Raw genomic sequence first — 22,542 nt, forward strand, 5'->3', positions numbered from 1 at the left:
TCAAGCAGAGCCAAAATAGATAGGGCTCAAAGTCTCCTATCTTCCCCTATCATTTCCTGAAGATGTCATAGCTGCAGCAGGGTCAGCTTTTTCTGATTTCTTTCTTTCCTGCTGCTTCTCTGGCCTGTTGAACTATAACAGAATCATGGGAGTTCTCTGACTCCAGACCTACTCTAACACGAGTAGAGAAGATAGGCAGACAGCTGAAAAAACAGATCAGGTTGATTCTTTTTCTACTGGAATTATTGCTGGCTAGAAATCTGACTATGATTAATTTATTTGCCCAAGTATTAAGATAATTTTTGCTTAGGCTCCTGTAGAGATGCCTGGCCAAAGTCTACGGTGTTACACCAGTGTAAGTCCAGAATATATACACTAAAGTCAGTAGAATTAGGAGTTCTAGATTTATACCTGCGTATCTGAGAGCAGAAATTTGGTCCTTTCAATTTTAACAGCTGAGCATATTGATGAATTCTGAACAGAGACACACCCACAGCTCAGGTACATAGATTTCCCTAATAGAATATTCGACTTTTTCATTCAACCAGGTGAACATCAACCATTAAACTTTACAGATTATATTTTTATTAGATAAAAATAAGACCAATGATGGGAGATTTGCCTGAAATTTCTAGTACAGGCATTGTTTTAAGGGACTTAAACTAAACTTACTGACCTGGGGAGAACATTTCTCTCTGTGAAAGAGTAGTTGAGTGTTCGTGGTCAATTCACTCCTTGGCTTATATTGAAATTGACAACACAGGGGTCAGTTACTCATGATGATGTGTCTTTGTAACATGAATACCTGGAAATGTACTGAGGCCACCAAAACCATTTGAACAACACGAAACACTTCTGATCACTAGCAGTTAATCTTTAATGGAATGCAGGCGCTCAACCATTTACAAAACATACTATATGTGTTCATTTAACATGTGCTGTCTCAGGCTCTAATACATCAGTCTGTCCCTGTTCAGCAAAGCATTTAAGCACATGCTTAAGTCCCATTGACATTGACTGCAATTGGACTTAAGCACAAGCCTAAAGTTAAGCATGTGTTTGTGTCTTGCTGAATAGGGATGAACCTAAGCGTGTGTTTAAATTATTTGGTGAAATGGAGACTAAATGAGCGTGTCCTGTACTAGGCAGATGTACTCCCAGTACTTAAGATCCCAGCCTCCACTCAGTTTGCCGAGCAGTTGCGGTCTCTCAAGCAGTTATGGGCTGGATGCCTATTACAACAAATACTTTGGAGATCTTTTCCTTGGCCTTGGCAGCGTTTTCACGTGCCCTATGTGGGCTGCCCAATCTGCTCTTTGGTCCTGGGCTGTCAGAGGCCCCTTTTTTTCCTTTTCACTTGTCAACACTAACCTTTCTTGTCTTCCTATTTGTGTTGTTACCATGCTGGGTACATCATTGTTTTCTCTCTCTCTCTCTCTCTCTCTCTCTCTCTCACACACACACACACACACACACACACACACACACACACACACACACACACACACACACACACACACACAGAGCAAAATTCATGCCTTGAAATCAATAATGAGGCAAATTCATGCCTTGAAATGAATAATGAGGCACCAGGGATGAACAGTGCCCTTTATGTTTATGCCTGTCATGGGATTTTGCACCATTTGCCATGTGCTCTTAAATGATGCTGCAGGTACTAGTGAAAATGAGAACTTGCAATTATGGTAACCCGAAATAACCCTCTGCTCTTCCCACTCAGTACTCTTCCTGTGTCACCAATATAAATCTACCCATCTAGTGTTGAAAGAGAAAGCAAGAGGAAGTAGAAAGACAGAACACTCAGGCCTGGTCTACACTAGGAGTTTATGTCGAATTTAGCGCCGTTACATCGAATTAACTATGCACCCGTCCACACCACGAAGCTATTTAGTTCGACATAGAGCTCTCTTAAATTCGACTTCTGTACTCCTCAAAAACGAGAGGAGTAGCGCTAAATTCGAAATGGCAATATCGAATTAGGCTAGGTGTGGATGGAAATCGACGGTAATAGCTCCGGGAGCTATCCCACAGTGCACCACTCTGTTGACGCTCTGGACAGCAGTCCGAGCTCGGATGCTCTGACCAGCCACACAGGAAAAGCCCCGGGAAAATTTGAATTCCTTTTCCTGTCTGGACAGTTTGAATCTCATTTTCTGTTTGGACAGCGTGGAGAGCTCAGCAGCACTGGCAACGATGCAGAGCTCTCCAGCAGAGATGGCCGTGCAATCTAATAGAAAGAGGGCCCCAGCATGGACTGATCGGGAAGTCTTGGATCTCATCGCTGTGTGGGGCGATGAGTCCGTGCTTTCAGAGCTGCGCTCCAAAAGAAGGAATGCAAAGATCTACGAGAAGATCTCTAAAGCCATGGCAGAGAGAGGATACAGCCGGGATGCAACGCAGTGCCGCGTGAAAATCAAGGAGCTGAGACAAGGCTACCAAAAAACCAAAGAGGCAAACGGACGCTCCGGATCCCAGCCCCACACATCCCGTTTCTACGAGGCACTGCATTCCATCCTAGTCATGGAACGGGAGGAGAGGTGGCGCCAGGAAGACCAGCAGGCTACTCAAACCCTGCTTGGACTAATGAGGGAGCAAACGGAGACGCTCCGGCGCCTAGTGGATGTTCTGCAAGACCGGAGGCAGGAGGACAGAGCCCCGCTGCAGTCTATCTCTAACCGCCCTCCCCCGCCACCAAGTCCCACACCCCCCTCACCAAAAGTCCAAAGAAGGAGGGGCGGCAAGGGCCGTTAAAACTTTCAGTCAGCCCCTGCAGACTGCTGCAGCAATAGGATGCTCTCGTTCCACAAAGTTTGAAAAGTCCTTTCCTACCCATCTCACACAAGCCACCGTCCAAGTTTCCTCCCCCCCCTTTTCATGTGCGGTTCATAATAAAACATCTGTTTCTGTTAAGTACTGTTTCCGAGAGTGTCTTTTAGAGGGGATTCTGTCTGAAGGGGGGGAAGGGGTTTGTTACTTGGACAGGACAGTCACCTTTAGCAGGCTACAGAGGCGGGGGCAGGTCCAGCATCAGGACACATACATAGTGCAGTCACCAGTTACCCTGGTCAGTCTGGGAGGTGGTTTTCATGTTCTGGGGGGCGGGGGGGTTGATCTGTGACTTTGTGGCGGGGGAGGGCAGTTAGAGATCTTATGACGCGGCCCTTATCCTGGATCACAGAGCCACGCAGCACGGGGGTCTGTAACCCTCCGCCCCCTGCCAGAAAGTCACTTGGCCGACACATACACGCAGTCCCGCCCAGGACTGCTGGCAGGCTCCGTTGAAACAATCAATCCAGCACTGCGGAGCCTGTCATTCCCGGAGTTTAGAAGCATCATTTGCATCAAAACACTAACCCTGCCCCCCGCCACAGTCTGCGTCCCCGGTTTAAAACATTCCCGCGAAAACAGTAAGAAAGAGAACCTTGTTCATTAACAAAACAGAACAGATTTTATTTGTTGGGAAGGTGGTGAAGGGGGTATGTAACTTGGAAGGATAGTCAACAGTAACTGGTTAAAGAAACGGGGGCAGGTTCAGCATCTGTGTCCACAAACTAAACAGTCACTGGAGACCCTGCTCAGTCAGGAACCTGGCTTTCAAAGTCTCCCTGATGCACAGCGCGTCCCGCTGGGATCTTCTAATCGCCCGGCTGTCTGGCTGGGCGTAATCAGAAGCCAGGCTATTTGCCTCAACCTCCCACCCCGCCATAAAGGTCTCCCCCTTGCTCTCACACAGATTGTGGAGCACACAGCAAGCAGCTATCACAATGGGGATATTGGTTTCGCTGAGATCACAGCGAGTGAGTAAGCTTCTCCATCTCCCCTTGAGACGGCCAAAAGCACACTCCACCACCATTCTGCACTTGCTCAGCCGGTAGTTGAAGAGTTCTTTCCCTGAGTCCAGTGCGCCAGTGTAGGGCTTCATGAGCCAGGGCATTAGCGGGTATGCAGGGTCCCCGAGGATCACAGTAGGCATCTCCACATCCCCAAGACTTATTTTGTGGTCCGGGAAGTAAAGACCTTCCTGCAGCCGTCTAAACAGACCAGAGTTCCTGAAAACCCGAGCGTCATGAACCTTGCCAGGCCATCCAACGTTGATATTTGTAAAACGTCCCCTGTGGTCCACCAGTGCTTGCAGCACCATAGAAAAGTATCCCTTTCTGTTTATGTACTGGCTGGCCTGGTGGTCCGGTCCCAGGATAGGGATGTGAGTCCCATCTATAGCCCCACCGCACTTTGGGAATCCCATCACGGCAAAGCCATCTATGATGAGCTCCACGTTTCCCAGGGTCACTACCTTTGATAGCAGTACCTTGACGATTGCCTTGGCTACTTGCATGACAGCAACCCCCACGGTAGACTTGCCCACACCAAAGTGGTTCGCGACTGACCGGTAGCTGTCTGGCGTTGCAAGCTTCCAGAGGGCTATGGCCACTCGCTTCTGGACAGTCAGGGCTGCTCGCATCCGGGTGTCCTTTCGCTTCAGGGCAGGGGACAGCAAGTCACACAGTTCGAGGAAAGTCCCCTTCCGCATGCGAAAGTTTCGCAGCCACTGGGATTCATCCCAGACCTGCAGCACTATGCGGTCCCACCAGTCCGTGCTTGTTTCCAGGGCCCAGAATCGCCGTTCCACAGTATCCACAAGACCCAGTGACACCAAGATGTCCTGGGCGCTGGGTCTCCTGTTTTCTGAGAGGTCGGAGCTACTCTCCGACTTCATGCCCTCACGGTGGTGCCGTAGCCTCCTCTCCTGATTTATCTGCAGCTGCCTCTGGTAAAGGTGGATGAGAAGCTGCGAGACGTTGAGAACTGCCACAACTGCAGCGATGGTTGCAGCGGGATCCATGCTCGCACTGCTGTGGCGTCCGCGCTGTCAGTAATCAGAAAAGTGCGCGAACTGATTTCCCGCCGGCGCTTTCAGGGAGGGAGGGAGGGCGGTAGTGACGGACAGATGACGACAATTACCCAAAAGCACCCTCTACCCTTTTTTTTTACCCAGAAGGCATTGGCGGCTCGACCCAGAATTCCAATGGGCAGCGGGGACTGCCGGAACTGTGGGATAGCTGCCCACAGTGCACCGCTTCCAATGTCGACGCTTGCCCCCTTAGTGTGGACTCACAAAGTCTCACAAAGTCGAATTACTGTCCTTAGTGTGGACACACACGTTCGACTTTGTAATATCGATTCCACATATTCGAATTAACTAAAATCGAAGTACTCTCGTAGTGTAGACATACCCTCAGTAAAGAATTTTTATTTCCCTTTCAAATGTGTTAACATACGGTATTCTTCCTTCTGCCTCCTCATACCTGTCCTCTCGAGTTTGTGAAGGTAGGATGACTACTTACATTTATCTGCTTTCTTTTCATACTGTTCAATAAGGAATAAATAAACTGCCAAAAATATACTCCTTCAAACGTTGAGTCTCCCTACACCTGCCTGTAGACACTTATGCTGAAAAAGCAAATAAGGGTCCCACAGGGAATAACCCTATTGTTTAATAAAAGTTCAAGATGACACTACTACCTGAAGCAGTGTATGTGTTCACATGTGAGATATCCCCAGAAGATGAAAGTTACCTTGTGCTTGTCAACACTCGGCGTTATCTGGAGTACTGGCATTTTCTTGCTAATCACGTCTTCTCCTATTTGAATCAAGGAAAAATGACATTTTTAAAAGCATTTTGGAGATTTTATTTTTCAAACAGCAAAATAAAAAGCAAAAACAAATGTCAAAATAAATCCAAATTGTTAAATCATATCTGAATGCTGAGCATATGTTCCTTGTTCTTCTGTCTGCTAATCCCAGATGTTAATTGCTCTAGGAGCTACATTTGTCATTAAGCTCTTCTTTTTTCTGTTTTTGTCTCTTGCTGCATTTTGTCAAACTGAAGCAGGACATGCTGTTGATAAGAGACATCTTATTTCTCTTAGCCCTGTAAAATGCTGGTGACATTTGAATGCTGGAATCTGAAAAGGCTCTTGTGCAGCATCCAGTTTGTTATAGTGTCAATCCTGGTAACACTAATATAAACGTGGCTAGTCTAACCACATTAAAGCATGGACAATCTGACATGCTGCTTTATGAAAAAGCTAATAAAATGCAATTACTGTCCAGCTTTGATTCAGAACTCTTATAAGTGTTCATTTTGAAATTCACATTTTTATTGCACTGCACAATATTTGAGACCCGGGGATTTGGTTTATTGCTTTTCTGGTCTAAAACTGAATTCAACGACCTTTTACATCTGTTTACTAGAGCACTGTGGGTCAGTTAACACAAATAAAATCTGTAATCCAGCACAAGAGGTGAGGCCTCTTTAAACAATGTGGTGAAAAATTATCGTCTTCTTCCAATTTGCACGTCTGACCTCTGTCAGGAAGTTAACTCTTTATTAGCCTTGTTACAATGAGAGGGTACAGAAAGCCAACAGAAGACATTTGCACCACTTAAGTTATGTGGTGCCACAGGCCTTACACTGGTCCAGTGCATGGGGTGAATTTCACCCTGTGTGCAGGGGACCAATGCAAGACCTTCTGCACCACTTCCTCTCCACAGGAGGGCTATACAGGGGGTGGTGATGACATTTTTTGCAGCATATTTACCAGCTAGAAACACTAATCTGAGACCACGTTTTGGCCTTGGTGTTGTGAGGCATGCTGATGGGAAGAAGCAAAGACGTAGTGTCCCTGAGTCATCCAGCTAGTACAGGGCAGGATGGCTCATGGGGCCAAGGTGCAACTCCCTCAGGTGTGCTTCTTTCCTGCTGCCCCAAAAAGGGGGAGCATGCACCCTTGTTAGTGCCTGCTGTCAAACCCAGTTTTTACACAGATGGCCGGGGCTGTGATTACACCCCACTCAGGGATGCAAATGTGCATCTGGATTCATAGAGCAACATCCAAGGGAGTACTAGGGCCCTATCCTGCCGTGCGGCCCTGCAGTGGGACGGAAGAGGCTCCCCTTTCCTGCTTATTCCTCTAGTGCATGTGCAAGAGACAAACCAGCACTTCGGGGCCAGTGTTGGAAAATGGAGCACCTCCCCCACCCATTCACAGCATGTAATATTTCTGTTGGTTTTTTAATTTGATTTCAGAATGAGCATGTCCTCAGCTTTTTCCTCGATGGGTCCAAAACCGACTGGCCGGAAGAATCTGTACTTGTTAGCCTAGGTATGTAAATTATTAATTTTGATCACTTTAAGAAGTAATTGGTGACACTGAATACTGCAATGCAGAGGTGGGTCTAACCGAACCCACTGGTAAACGTGTTTTTTGTTTGTAAATGTGAGTATAATAACCAGTAAGTAATTCAGTTCACTTTTTATTTCCCGACTCGTAAAAGTTCATACACATATTTTTTTAATACAATCTGCAGCCCCAATTGGCTTTGACGTCCCCTCCTCCACCAGTTGTATTATTTCTAGCTATACTTACGTCATAATTAAAGCAAATATATATTTACACTTGAAACAAACTAGGCCAGGAACCTTTTTTTCTTAAAACCCCTCTTCATATAACAATCTTAAGAAGGAGAATTTGAAGCATGACAAAGTATCATGCATGTGTTGAGACGGGGAAGAATAATATATGCTAGCGATGACCTGTCAATAAGGGTATTTCACAATGAACGGGGCATGTAAATAACAGAACATGTGGTTAATCTTGCCTAAGTATGCATTATTACTTATAGAAATAGCACTGCTATATACTGCTCCTCTGTAATTAATAATACTCTGCACATTGTTTCCTTAACATGTCTAAATTCCTAACCACCTCCCTCTTCTGTCCTGAAGGCCCACCAATGAGCTATCTTCTTGGCTTTGTTGTTACCTAATGCTGACTCTTAGCTCATCTTCTGCAGTCAACTTGGGGGGTGGGGGAAATAAAAGCTAATGCTGAAGGCCACAGTTCTACTCTGCTTGCACCAAAACAGGTCAGCCATTTGCTGTATATTCCAAGTGATAAGAAAGCTCCAGGATACCCAGCAATCCACATTTCATAACTGAGTGGCTGCTAATAATACCACATCCCTTCCATGTCCAATGTGCTTGTTCCTCTTCTTTACAGACTGAGGCTCTGCTCCTTGGCTATACCACTCTAGTGACACAAAGCAATTCTAATTCTGGTTTAACCAGCCACTGGAGGATTCCCCTTGTGTAGGGAGATCCTGTGGTGGTGTAGAATTGCTATAGTGGCTCCTACTGCCCCTCTCCCTGCAGCACAAGAGCCGTGGCCAAGCCATCTCTATACCCCATCAATTCCCTTAGGGCCATTGGAAACTGGTAATGTTTGCTCTGATGATACCCACATGGCCCAGGATTGGGAGGATGCAAAGCACTGACAAGAGAAGAGTTTTGTTGCAAAAATCCAAGCCAGAGCTTTAATACAGCTTGTAGCCTGGGTTCATGGGCTATGTTCTATATCTCTCTATGACTTCTTTTACTGTAATATCTGAGTACCTCGCAGTCTTAAATGTATTTCTCTTCCACACCCCTGAGAGATCAGGAACTACTGTTACCCCCCTTTTACAGATGGGGGACTGAGACACTGATGTCACATGATGAGTCTGTGGAAGAGCAGGGAATTGAACCCAGTGGACCATCCATATAACCATTATGTAGCCAATGGTACATGGGTTAAAAAAGAAAACCTTTCACTCTGTGAACTGGACCAGCATTTATTTTCCGAGTATTTAGTGAGCTACCAAGCTATCATATCTATAACCCAACCTGTTGGTTAACTCTTTACATTTTTATGGTGATGTGGGGGCCACATAAGACTAGCCAGAGGGAGGGGGATACAGCAGATGTACAAGTTAAGATCCATAGGTCTTTAATAATCGGAGATAGGGGTGTAGGGAGCCATTTGCCTGCAGGGGAACTTGGCTTTCAAAAGTTTGGGAAATGATGCTTTAAATAAGCAAGGAATCTGTGTCTTACAGGAATATTCATCTCCAGTTACCCTAGAAAACAGAGAACATTGTAATTGTTAAAGATTTTGAGAGTAAGACACTCACATAGATTTTGCAGATTGGAGTAGATAATGCCCGTTCTCTTTGTTCTAATGTCCAAATCCTGAGGTCTTTACTTGGCTATGGAGGAGAATTTCCCCCTGCTTGCACATTATTATTTGTTGTTTGTATCTCAGTAGCAGTCATAGATCAGGGCTCCATTATGCTTGGCATTGTACCAGCACAGAACACAAAGAAGGCCCTAAATTGCATACAGAGTAGCCACCTGCAGAGCACTGTTCCCTCAACTTCCTTTGGAAAATGGGAAGTGGTGTTTGTGGGTCTAGGAGCCCCCTGTCAGCCCCCTTCAACTCTATAGGAGTCGAAGGGGGCTGGCAGTTCCTGAAAGATGTAATACTAGAGGCTCAACATGATGCTATTCCAATGCAGAGGAAAGCTAAGACGAGCCACGGGAGACCAATGTGGCTGCACAAGGAGCTTTTTAGCTATCTAAAACCCTAAAGAGATACATACAGAAAATGGAAGGACGTGCATGTCAGTAAGGATGTATACATGGGAATAGCACAAGTATGTAGGGACAAAGTCAGGAAAGCCAAGGCAAGGAATGAGTTACAACTGGAAAGAAGTGTTAGAGACAACAAGCAGGGGTTCTACAAATATGTCAGGCAAAAATGAAAGATCAGGGATGGTGTGTGCCCACTGCTTAGTGGAGAAGGTGAGCCGGTAACGGAAGATGATAAGAAGGCGGAACTTCTCACTGCCTACTTTGCTTCACTCTTCATACAAAAAATAACATGACCCCATGAGTAGAGAAGTTGTTATAGAAAATAAAGGGAAATAAATGCAGATCAGGACAAGTAAAGAATACAGCAGAGTTCTTCTGACTAATTTGAATGAATTCAAGTCAGCAGGGCCTGTTGCCATTTACCCTAGGGTTCTGAAGAAATCTCAGAGCCACTGAGATTTGCAAGCTTATGGATGATAGGAGAGGTACTGAAAGACTGGAGAAGGGCTAATGTAGTGCCCATCTTTAAAAGGGGGGAAAGGAGGAGCTGGGGAACTATAGGCCAGTCAGTTTGACCTTGATACCTGGGAAGCTACTAGAGCAATGTATAAAACATTCCATTTGCAAATACCTGGAGGATGAAGGGGTGATTACTGACAGCCAGCATGGATTTCCCAAGAACAGATCATGCCAAACCAGCTTGATTTCCTTCTTTGACATGGTAACTGGTTTGGTGAATAGGGGGAATGCAGTGGACATAATATACTTGGATTTTAGCAAGACTTTAGACACAGTTCCACATGACCTTCTCATAAGTAAGCTGGAGAAATACAGGCTCGGTAGAACTACCATTAAGTGGATGCATAATTGGTTAAACAACTGGAAACAAAGAGTAGCTATTAATGGAAGGATGACAGATTGGAAGGAGGTCTCAAGTGGGGTTCCACAGGGATCTCTTCTGGGTCTTGTGTTATTTAACATCTTTAATCATGACCTGGATGTAGGAATAAAGAGCATGCTAATCAAATTTGCAGGTGACACAAATCTAGGGAGGATTGCAAATACTTTGGAGGATAGAATTAAAATTCAAAGGGCTCTTGATAAATTGGAGGAACTGGGCTACAGACAACAAAATGAAATTCAACAAAGACAAATGTAAGGTGCTACACTTAAGGGAGAAAAACCAAACACACAAATACAGAATGGGGGATAAGTGGCTTGGCAGCAGCACTGCTGAGAAGGATCTGAGAGTTGTAGTGGATCACAACCTCAACATGAGTCAACGATACAATGCTGTTGCAAATAAAGCAAATGTAATTTTGAGTTCCATTAAGAGAGGAATAGTATGCAAGTCACAGGAGGTGATAGTACTGCTCTACTCAGTGCTGGTTAAGCCTCAGCTGGAGTACTGTGTCCAATTTTGGTCACCGCTGTATAAAAAGGATATAGAGAAACTGGAAAGGATCCAGAGATGAGTGACTAAAATCATCAAAGAGATGGAATGTAAGCTATATGAGCAAAGGCTGAAGGAACTGTGTATGTTTAGTTTGGAAAAAAGATATGATTGTGGTCTTCAAATACTTGAAGGTTGCCATATGAAAGATAGAGAAAAATTGTTCTCTCTTGCCACAGAGGGCAGGACAAAAGGCAATGGGTTCAAACGACAGCATAGCAGATTTAGATTAAATATCAAGAAAAACTTCCTAACTGTAAGAACAGTAGTACAATTGAACAAACTTCCTGTGGAAGTCATGGAATCTCCTTCACTGGAGGTTTCAAAAGGAGGCTGGATAGCTACAACAAATCCTGCATCTTGGCAGGGGGGGGTAGACTAGATAACCCTGGTGGTCGCTGCTAACCCTATGGTTCTGTTATTCTATGGGGAGAGGTACAGTGAAGCCCTGGGATCTTCCTGGCTTGAAGGTGGGCCCTGAGCATATTCTCAAGGAGTAAAGCCCATCCCTTTATTTAGTGAAGTGATGGTGTAGAAGGAGGGAAATTCTGTGAGGAGAATTCTGTGTGGAGACACCTTCCCTCTTCCCTTCCCCCTCCCGGAGATTTTACTATATATGGGATGATTCAGGCCTCCATTTTTACTCTCTCTCTATTCTGGCAAAACTCCACTTGGCTTTAATAAGAGTTTTGCCTGAGAGAGAACTTGGTGATTTGTCCTTCAGCCCTGTCTCTTAGTTAGAATGAATATAAAATAAAAACAATACCCCATAACAAGCAAATTATGAATTTTGATTGACAACATCCTTCACTTACATCACTTTAATGTTCAAAGATTGTAGGTAATTACACTCATTAAAGAGAGCAAAATACAAATTAAAATGTATGAATTTGTACTGTGCTCCAAGCAATGAAGAGATTAAAACTCAGTGCCAAATTTACTTTGTCATGAATACAGATGCAGTATTCCCACTGGGATGCATTCTGAAATATAATCAATATTGTACACATCCTGGTACCCTTAGCCCACTATGGGGGGAACAGATATCAAAAATGATTTTGCCTAAGGTGTTTCATGATGACCAAAAAAAAGTGTTATTTTGTGCAAAAATATCCATCAAAACAATTTTGATATTCAGTGATGTTGTTTATTTTTCTCTTACTGAATTACATCTGCTGAAAGTATTAAAATTCCAGACCATTCAGCTATACACTGTGAAGAAATGAAATGGTTGCTGTCGTTTCTAATGGTTCACATATAGGCCAAGGTCTGTGTTGGCACAATGAGGTGCAGCACCAGTGATGTCAGTAAAGTTGTGCCCATTTATACCAGCAGAGAAATAGGACCTGTCTCCTTTTAAAACAAGAGCCAGGCTCATTGAATGGGGAGATGTGCATTGCACCTCCCTGTGCAGACTTTACTCCCAGTGCTTAATGTGGGACTCAGCCCTAGATAGACCAGACTGTTGTACTATTCCTTGTGATACATGACAACTCTCTCTGCTGCACGTGCTCATATGTGCTTCTTGTTGTGTTCCTAGTATTTCATCTTTTGCAGGCCATCAGTATTTCTTGATGTCTTATGAGGCCAAAGCTAGGAAAGAGGGTGTTAGGAGCAAATCTTTCAACAGTCAAGGACAGGAGGATTATAATTCTCTACCAAACTGTCAGTAGAGCAGTTGGTCATTTTTGCAGTATTCTACTCCAGTCCACTCAAACTGAACTGGTTCCATCAGCCTTTGATGGTAGATCGTTAAAACAGGTCTTGAGAGGAAAGGTGTGAGATAAAGCAAAGGATGTAGAAGATAGAATAAGACTTACCTACCTTCAAGGTGTGCTGAGAAGCTTGTTTAGTTAGTGTTTGCACAGCACTTTGCTTTTATGCCTCAAAGGATTGCAAAGTATTCTTCCAGGGTAGTTTCCTTCAAGGAGAATTGATCAATTTCTCTGTATCCGTTGCCTTACTTCCTTAATTTCTCATACAACACGACAACTACAGTGCATGGTTTGTTTAAAAATGATGATTCCAGAAACATTGAAGAGAACATAAACTAGGGCTGTAATTTGCTTTAAAAAATGGCCATCCAAATAAATAAGGGGAACACAAACACTGCAAATCATTCCGCCTGAAGTTGCAATTAATTTCCAAATAAATTAGCATGTTAGTTTTTAATCATCAAAAATAAATAAACCCACAGCTGACTCAAGCCTTACCCTGGAGTCCCAGGGAAGGAGCATCCACAAGTCATATTAAAAGAACTTGTGAACTCTATTCAGCCCTGGGGCTATGCTTTGGGCACTCATAAGAGCTTTTCCATTGACTTCAGTGAGCATAGGATCAATCCTTAGAAGTCAAATCTTGATTTGATTGAAGTCAATGGGAGTTCTGACTGTGTCTTCCATTAGACAAATGTTTGGCCCTTGTTTATAAGAGAGAACAGACAGAGCACACCACCTTTTAACAATGCAGAGCCCAAGCATGTGGGTCCACCAGCTGCTCCATATCCATATTGGGCATCAGAGCAGGTGTGCACCATTATAGTTTAGATCGAAATTCTGGTCTCATAAAAGAAAATGGCAAAACGCCCATCGACTTCAATGGGACCACAATTTGGCACTGAATGCAGGAGTGTCTAAACTGTGACCTGATGGCCAAAAACAGCTGATGGCATCTGGCTGCTATTGCTGATTGTAGCTGATGGAAGTTGAAGGTGGTTAATGCCTCAGAGGAGCCCCCTCAGTGCCTTGCAGAATCAAACTCCTTGTGTTCAGATTTTTCCCTTTTTCTTCCTTGTGTTCAGTTCATTTTATCTTTGTTGTTAAAGCTGTTTCATATATACATTGGAAAAAGGCAAAAAAAAATTTTTAAATAGCCATGCTCATATCTATGGTGTCTGTTTCAGACCTCAGATTTTCATGTGATTAATATATGTATTTCCCCTGATGTATTGCACTGTCCTCAACCTAGTTAAACAATTAATAAATGTATTTCTTGCATATAAAAATGTCAATTGCAAGTGAAGAATTCCTCCATTAGATGGAAAGTTTCACTTTCTAAAACATTAATAGAACAGATACAAAAGGGGTGGGGCAAGACATGATTTTCAACTGAATTCTAACACTGTAATTTACACTCTGAGATCTGATGTGCTTTCTAAACTTCTGAAGTTGTTGACCTCTTGCAATTCACAGTATCAATAGAACCCCCAAGATAATTTTATCCTTATGTTCAAACACAACTCCCTGTTTCGTACTCAAGTATTCTATCCTCTGTATTGCTACAACTACTTTAGCACAATTTTTATGGCTATTCATGAAAAACTATTTAACCAATTTCCATGTGCTTCTAATTACCCAAGAGAAACACTGAACTTATGAAGTTCTGCAATTCATTGGATTTTTTTCCTTCCCCTCCTGTCACTGTTTAAGTGATTCCTAGTGATGCTCACCTAGTCGCTATGCAATATAAGAAGGGAATAGATTGTTATAACACAATCATTCTAGCATTGAAATTAGGACTGTTGCGCGCTGAAAAAAATTAATCGCATGCAATTAATCGCGCTGTTAATAGAATACCATTTATTTTAAAACGTGATGTTTTCTACATTTTCAAATATATTGATTTCAATTACAACACAGAATACAAAGTGTACAGTGTTCACTTCATATTTATTTTTGATTACAAATATTTGCACTGTAAAAAACAAAAGAAATGGTATTTTTCAATTCACCTAATACAAGTATGGTAGTGCAATCTCTTTATCATGAAAGTTTAACTTACAAATGTAGAATTATGTACAAAAAATCCTGCATTCAAAAATAAAACAATGTAAAACTTTAGAGCCTACAAGTCCAATCAGTCCTACTTCTTGTTCAGCCAATCGCTCAGATAAACAAGTTTGTTTATATTTGCAGAAGATAAATGCTGTCTGCTTCTTGTTTACAATGTCACCTAACATTGAGAACTGGTATTTGCATGGCACTGTTGTAGCCGGCGTCACAAGATATTTACATGCCAGATGCGCTAAAGATTCATATGTCCTTTGATGCTTCAACCACCATTCCAGGGGACATGCATCCATGCTGATGATGGGTTCTGCTCGATAACGATCCAAAGCAGTGCAGACCAACACATGTTCATTTTTATCATCTGAGTCAGATGCCATCAGAAGAAGATTAATTTTCGTTTTTGGTGGTTTGGACTCTGTAGTTTCCGCATCAGAGTGTTGCTCTTTTAAGACTTCTGAAAGCATGCTCCATACCTCACCCCTCTCAGATTTTGGAAGGCACTGCACATTCTTAAAGCTTGGGTTGAGTGCTGTAGCTATCTTTAGAAATTTCACATTGGTATCTTCTTTGCATTTTGTCAAATTTGCAGTGAAAGTGTTCTTAAAACAAACAACGTGCTGGGTCATCATCCAAGACTGCTATAACATGAAATATATGTCAGAATGCAGGTAAAACAGAGCAGGAGACATACAATGTTCCCCCAAGGAGTTCAGTCACAAATTTAATTAACGCCTTATTTTTTAACAAGTGTTATCAGCATGGAAACATGTCCTCTGGAAAAATGGCCAAAGCATGAAGAGGCATATGAATCTTTAGTACATCTGGCAATATCTTGCAACGACGCCAGCTACAACAGTGCCATGCAAATGCGTGTTCTCACTTTCAGGTGACATTGTAATTAAGAAGCGGGCAGCATTATCTCCCGTAAATGTAAACAGACTTGTTTCTCTTAGCGATTGACTGAACAAGAATTAGGACTGATTGGACTTGTAGGCGCTAAAGTTTTACATTGTTTTATTTTTGAATGCAGGATTTTTTTGTAGGGATAGGGAATAGTTATGAAGTTCAGATTTTGATCTGAACTTTCCCAACGTTTTGGGAGTATTTGGATAAGCAGAACAGAACCTCACTCATACTTGCATAGCTGTACTGGCATGATGGGATTAACATCTGCTGCAATGGGGGAGAGGATAAAACGGTGTCCACCCCTCCCCCAGCACCCCTCCAGAATTGTCCAGCAGAGACCCTGCCAGAGTCTGGGTGCACTGGGATCTAGGTGATCCCCCAGGCCATGTGGGGATAGGGGGTGTGAAATCTGCAGAGAGGAGCCAGCCAGTAGCAATAGATGAAGCCAAAGCAAGGATTGCTACCCGGGGGGGGGGGGGGGGGAGTGCATATAGTGGAGCCCAACCGGGGTCATCCCTCCCGTCAACATCTTCTTAGTCCGGTGGCACAAGGACCCAGATGGTGCCTCCACTCCCACCCCATGGCATGATGGAGAGCTGTAGAGAGTAGCCAACCAGAGACTCCAGCCAGTAGGAACAGGAGCAGCCAAACAGTACAAAGTGCTCTGATTTTCTCTGCCCTCTGCTGATTGGCTGTTTGCTCCAGCCCTCCCTTCCTCCCCCTTCCTCAGGCTCTTCATCTCAGCTTCACTCCACACCTGCCCCACCTTACCCTCTTCTCCTCTGCCCTGTCCCTCTCACCCTCCTTGCCCTCCCTTTTCTTGTCATTTAGCTGATCCCTCCCCAAGTATCACCCTATCCCTCAAAATGGTGGACCTAACATGACAGTTGCTGCCATCCCATTGTTCACTCTGCTTGTGTGTCCTACCCCTTCCCCACCCTGTGTCTATCTTGTCTTATTAGACAATATTGTTTCATTGTTTCCTTATGCTCCCCCATCTACCTGTATCCAGCTGTTGGCTCTTGGCTTATACTTAGATTGCAAGCTTTTGGGGCAGGGACTGTCTTTTTCTTGTGTGTTTGTACAGCACCTAGCAGTGGGATCCTGGTCCATGCCTGGAGCTCCTAGGCACTACATTAAAACAAATAAATAATAACAGGAGCAAACTCTCACTTTTTTGTTAGTCTAGTAAATGGATATAATGGGCCAAATTCAGTCCTAGTGTCAGTAAAATGAAACCCTACTTCAGTGATTCTCAAAGCCAGTCCGCTGCTTGTCCGCTGCAGTTCGCCGCTCCAGGCCAATGGGGGCTGCGGGAAGGGCGACCAGCGCATCCCTCGGCCCGCGCCACTTCCCGCAGCCCCCATTGGCCTGGAGCGGTGAACTGCGGCCAGTGGGAGCCGCGATCGGCCAAACCTGCGGACGCAGCAGGTAAACAAACTGGCCCAGCTCGCCAGGGACTTTCCCTGAACAAGCGGTGGACCGGCTTTGAGAACCACTGCCCTACTTGTTTCAGTAAAGTTAGAGTAGTTTACATAGAGGTTGAGGGTATTTTTTTACAGCAGGATAAATAACAAGGGTTAGCTAGTTCTCTGCAAAAATCCTAGTGGAGACAAGAGACTCATTTTTACTTCAAGCAACGTGAGGTCAACCACAGGTGGGAGGTAAAATGTTGACCTAACTACATCACGGTAAAACTACCCGTGCCTTTCCACTAGGATTCTACAGCAAGACAGCTAGCCTGCATTCGTTATCCCAGGATTTAAAAAAAAAAAAAAACTTTTTTGGTGAAGACATTTGGCTTAATGCCTCTAAAAGTACTAATAAGAAATACTGAGTCAGTGTTGAGATTATAAACCTGACTGGGCTTGCATTCAAGGTGATGGGATTTTTGTCACTAGTTTCAGTGTGAACAGGATCAGACTGTAACTGCATATTAATAAGAATCTGTGCAAAGTATCAGGACCATGGGATCAGGCCTGCAATCAGGGGTGAAAGTAAGCCGGTACGGGCTGGTAGGGCGTACCGGTAAAAAGTGGCCGCCGGTACTGGCCCATACTCAGCTGATGTTAAAGTGCTGCTGTGGCAGCGCTTTAAGGACCCTGCTTAAAGCGCTGCCGTGGTAGCGCTTTAACATCGTCGCCCCTTTTGCCCCCCCCGCCCCAGGCCGCTGCCGGGGGTGGAAAAAGGGGCAGCTTCCCCGGGGCCGCAATTTAAAAGGGCCTGGGGCTCCGGCCGCCGCTACCGCAGCAGTAGCCAGACCCCTGGGCCCTTTAAATCGCCGCTGGAGCCCCGGGCAGCGCGTGCCAGGCAATGCGGATGGGCTGGCTGGGGGATGCTGACCCCAGCCCCGCCCCTTCCACCCGAGGCCCCGTCCCTTCCAGGGGCCGGAGCCGGCTCCCATACCAGTAAGTATTGAATGTTACTTTCACCCCTGCCTGCAATTGGCAAAAATACAGTAATCTTTTCCTTTTCTTTATACCTAGTATCTTTAGCTCTCATAAATCTACAGTTGTTTTGGAACCTTTCTGCAAACTCTTGTGTCTATAAATGTGAGCCAAATTCTGCACTGATTTACATGCCTTGCCTCCTATACAAGTAGGAGCTTTTTTTTTTTTTTCCCCCCACTGCAAACTGAAAGAAATTGAAACCCCATGTAAGATTTTTTTAAAAAATATATAGGAAAAATCACAAACAGCAGCTCAATTATATTCATTTTTCTACAAAATACCCTTAGGGTATGGACAATTAAGTCATAACATTCGAGCTGAAATTCAGACTGATGACAAATGGAAAATTTAAAATCTCTCTCAGTGGCCTCTCTAATATTTATAACAAGCTCATCTCTAGTGTTTTCTAATTCCAGACCTTCCTTAAGCAGGCAATATTTTGTTATACATGTTATTTAAAATAGTATTTCAATGCTTTAGCTATGCATTTCCATTAATATTTTCACTAACTGGAAATTCACTCTTTCAGTAACTGGAAATTAATTTCTTTTGCTTATTTCAGGTCCTAAATCTACTGAACAGAAACCTGGAGTGCAGTTAGTCATATCTTATGAGAGCACCCACCTGACAATATTGTTGAAACATATGAGGAATATTGTAAGTCCTTTTATTATAATTGAGCTCTAACGTAAGATTTTATGTTAGCAGAGTGCTGTGCTAACATTAATCCTCACAATGTCCTTTGCAGATAAATACATTTTACAGAAGGTTGTGTGACGGTGCTTTTCATTTAACATATGTGATCTCTTTCAACCAGGTTTGAAGCCAGGGTGTGGTACAGAAACTAGCACCATTAGTGTCATGGCCAGTGATGATCTCCTACTGGCAATGCACAAAAGATTAGGTGTCCATAATGGCTCTTCGAGCTGCTTTAGATATTACTGATTCTGAGTTGTTGTCGACTCCTGCCAGGAGTGGATGGAGTCACATGACAGGGGCTCTGTCCCTTTCTTGGTAAAGTCCTAGCTGGAGAGTACTTGCTTATCTACCCCTAGAGTTCTTTCACGTGGGATTGTACAGGTATGTCAGCTCTCCTGTTCAACATATACGTGAAGTTCAGGAACATCATTTGCTATTGGACAAGGGGGCAGAGTGCCCCCCGGACTTTTCATAAGTCTATGTGCTCCATTCCCCTCCTCCCCCAAATTATAATCACATATAACCTTCTACATGCTGACAAAACTCTCCCCTCCGCCTCTCCCCACCATTGTTTCTCAAGTGACTCCCTTGGTGAAGATGCTAGAGGAAATACTGAGGTGGGTTAGGCTGCAATGTCATTGGTATGATGACAATGCTTAGCTCTACTCTCAGCAGACCTAGATGGTAAAATTATCTGCTTTCCTGTAGTCTGGCTGTGATAGGACTGGCAAGGCTCAGTTCAGTCAAGACTCAGGTGATGCTGGTTGGCTTAGGGGATCTTGTGAGGGCAGTATGCATTAACTCGGCTAAAGTGGTATGTCTGCTCTTTGATATTAACAGCCTCTACAGGCTCTGGAATCCCCAACTGCTCTTTTCAGTCTCAGGTAATGGCTGTGGCCAGAAGACCCTTTCATTACCTTTGTTTAACTAGGAGATTGTGACATTTCTTCCATGCCAATGACCCAACTGTGTTCATTCATGCCTTTTTCACCTCCAGATTAGCTTACAATCACTCACTCTAAATGGGACTCAGCCAACACAAAATGAGACTGGTTGGCTGTATGAGTCCTGTGAAGCCTACATATCCCCAACTATTCTCTATAGACTCCCCAGGCTTCTGATTTGCAATTCAGTGTAGTATTCATTTTGATCTATAAAGTCCTAAAAGATTTGGGTCCTGAGAGACTGTCTTTCTCTTTCCATGCACCATCCTGAGAGTTGAGATTTCACAGGATACATCTGCTGATAGGTCCTATTTATATGAACGTCCTAGACTATAGAAGACGCTTCCTGTGTTATTCAGATGGAGCCCGTGCTTTTTACCTTTGGGGTACAGTATAAGGCCCTTTGGGGAGGGGAGCATCTCCTTCAGGCTGAGTAGCTGGTGAAGCTTGTGGAGGGAATTTTGGTCAGAACATTATGCTCTGTGTGTATTGTATTTTTTTCCACTGTACTTATGCTGAGAGGCTTCATGATATATATATGTGTGTGTTATAAATCTGTGGTTGGGTAGGTGGTACATCTTATAAATCTGTGGTTGTATAGGATGCATACTTGTATGTGTCAGATGTGGGAAAGTATAGTGGTAGTATGCAGTTTATAAGTGTAAGTTTTTCTGATGAATTTGCATGGATGGTTTGCAGATGTACAGGGGCAGCTTTAAGACGATCAGAGGTGGCTTAACTCTGTGTGTCTCTACTTTCAAATGTTTAGGCTTTTTAATGTATAATTAACTTAAAATGTCCTGGCCCTTGTAACTCTACAAAGTTCCATTTAAATTAGACCTTAGATGGGCCTGAGCAGCCATACTCAAGTGTTCCTGGACCAAGGGTTTGGTGACCTAGAAGTTCTTTATCCTGTTAATAATCTCTTCAGCCATCCAATCCCCTAGATCAATCTGTCTGCCTGTCTCTTTGGGGGTTGAACAAGGATTAAAAAGTATTCCAAGTTTATATTTTATTCAACACATATTAAATCCATTTCAGTTCTATTCAGTCTTTTTCAGTGTCTTACTAATTACAATATTTTTAGTGGTTCATCTGTACAGAAATTAATTTGCCACCTTGTTTTATTTCAAAATTTATAGGAAATACTTTTTGCACTGGTTCCCTCCTCCTTTAATTTATTCTTTAAAATAGAGTATGATGCTTTCAAATGTTTAATTAATTGTATTAGACCAAATTCATTCTTGGTGTAACTTCATTGAACTCACTGGAGTTTCAGTAGATGAATTTGAATCACTGAAGGAAACATTAATTATTATTTGTATTGTGGCAGATCCTCGAAGCTTCATTCAGGGATCAGGGCCACATTGTGCTAAGTCCTGTACACACACAAAATAAACAAGGCAGTCCTGCCCCAAAGAGCTTATAGTCTAACTGTATGATCAGAGACAACAGGGGGAGAAAAGCAAACGGGTTGTGAAAGAACAAGGTACCTGTGAAACTACCATGTTTATAGCCATTGTCAAGTGTTGTGTGGGCTTCATGGCAGAGGTGGGCTTTAAGGAGGACAATGTAGTAGCTTTGCAGCTTTTTACAAGGAGCTTCTCCCAGGAATATGGGGTGGCACAGGAGAAAGCAGAGAAGTGTTTAAGGGGCAGTTGGTCTGGTTTGTGGAAGGCTGGTTTTGTTAGCAGAGGTCAGGATTGACAGCTCTATAACTATATAATTTCAGTCCATGATTGTCAAGGCTGTATCCCCACTTTGAACTTTAGGGTACAAGTGTGGGGGCCTGCATGAGGACTTCTAAGCTTAACTACCAGCTTAGTTCTGGTCCGCTGCCACCATTCCCTTCCCTGGGAAGCTTTGAGAAATCTTTCACCAATTCCCTGGTGAATACAGATCCAAACCCCTTGGATCTTAAAACAAGGAGAAATTGACCCTTCCCCCCTCCTTCCTTTCACCAACTCTTGGTGAATACAGATCCAACTCCCTTGGATCTAAAAACAAGGGAAAAATCAATCAGGTTCTTAAAAAGAAGGCTTTTAATTAAAGAAAAAGGTAAAAATCATCTCTGTAAAATCAGTATGGAAAATAACTTTACAGGGTAATCAAACTAAAAGAGCTCAGAGGACCCCCCTCTAGCCCAGGTTCAAAGTATAGCAAACAAAGATAAACACTCTAGTAAAAGGTACATTTACAAGTTGAGAAAACAAAGTAAAACTAAGACGCCTTGCCTGGCTTTTTACTTACAAGTTTGAAATATGAGAGACTTGTTTAGAAAGATGGGGAGAACCTCGATTGATGTCTGGTCCCTCTCAGTCCCAAGAGCGAACAACCCCTTAAACAAAGAGCACACACAAAAGCCTTCCCCCCCCCCAAGATTTGAAAGTATCTTGTCCCCTTATTGGTCCTTTGGGTCAGGTGTCAGCCAGGTTACCCGAGCTTCTTAACCCTTTACAGGTAAAAGGATTTTGGAGTCTCTGGCCAGGAGGGATTTTATAGTACTGTACACAGGAGAGCTGTTACCCTTCCCTTTATAGTTATGACAATGATGCATTATTTACCCACTTTTTGTAATACCTAGAAAGAAGGTTGGAGAAATAAAAGCATGTGTCTGATGTCCAATCTCTGATCTTAGGTCTCCTTGAAGATGTACCTGTTTCTCCCTAAAACAGGAAATATTTCAATCATCAGTGAAAGAAGTCCTGCCTGAAAACAGTCTATTGAAATATACTTTGAAGAATAAGTACAGAGTGAACTTGTTTAATAGATTTAAGGCTAGAAGGGACCATTAATCTCTGCTAAGCTCCTG

General features: G+C 43.5%; 1 protein-coding gene across 1 annotated transcript in view; it reads left to right on the top strand.

Annotated features, from left to right (window-relative positions):
* PIK3C2G (phosphatidylinositol-4-phosphate 3-kinase catalytic subunit type 2 gamma) overlaps positions 1 to 22,542 on the top strand; it is a 321,727-nt gene that overhangs the window by 252,871 nt on the left and 46,314 nt on the right. Inside the window, exons 29-30 of the mRNA XM_065420952.1 lie at positions 7,109 to 7,184; positions 18,650 to 18,744. Coding sequence (XP_065277024.1) covers positions 7,109 to 7,184; positions 18,650 to 18,744 — 171 coding nt within the window. The remainder of the gene's footprint in view (positions 1 to 7,108; positions 7,185 to 18,649; positions 18,745 to 22,542) is intronic.

This window comes from Emys orbicularis, chromosome 1 (genome assembly GCF_028017835.1).
Source record: "Emys orbicularis isolate rEmyOrb1 chromosome 1, rEmyOrb1.hap1, whole genome shotgun sequence".
Taxonomy (NCBI): domain Eukaryota; kingdom Metazoa; phylum Chordata; order Testudines; family Emydidae; genus Emys; species Emys orbicularis.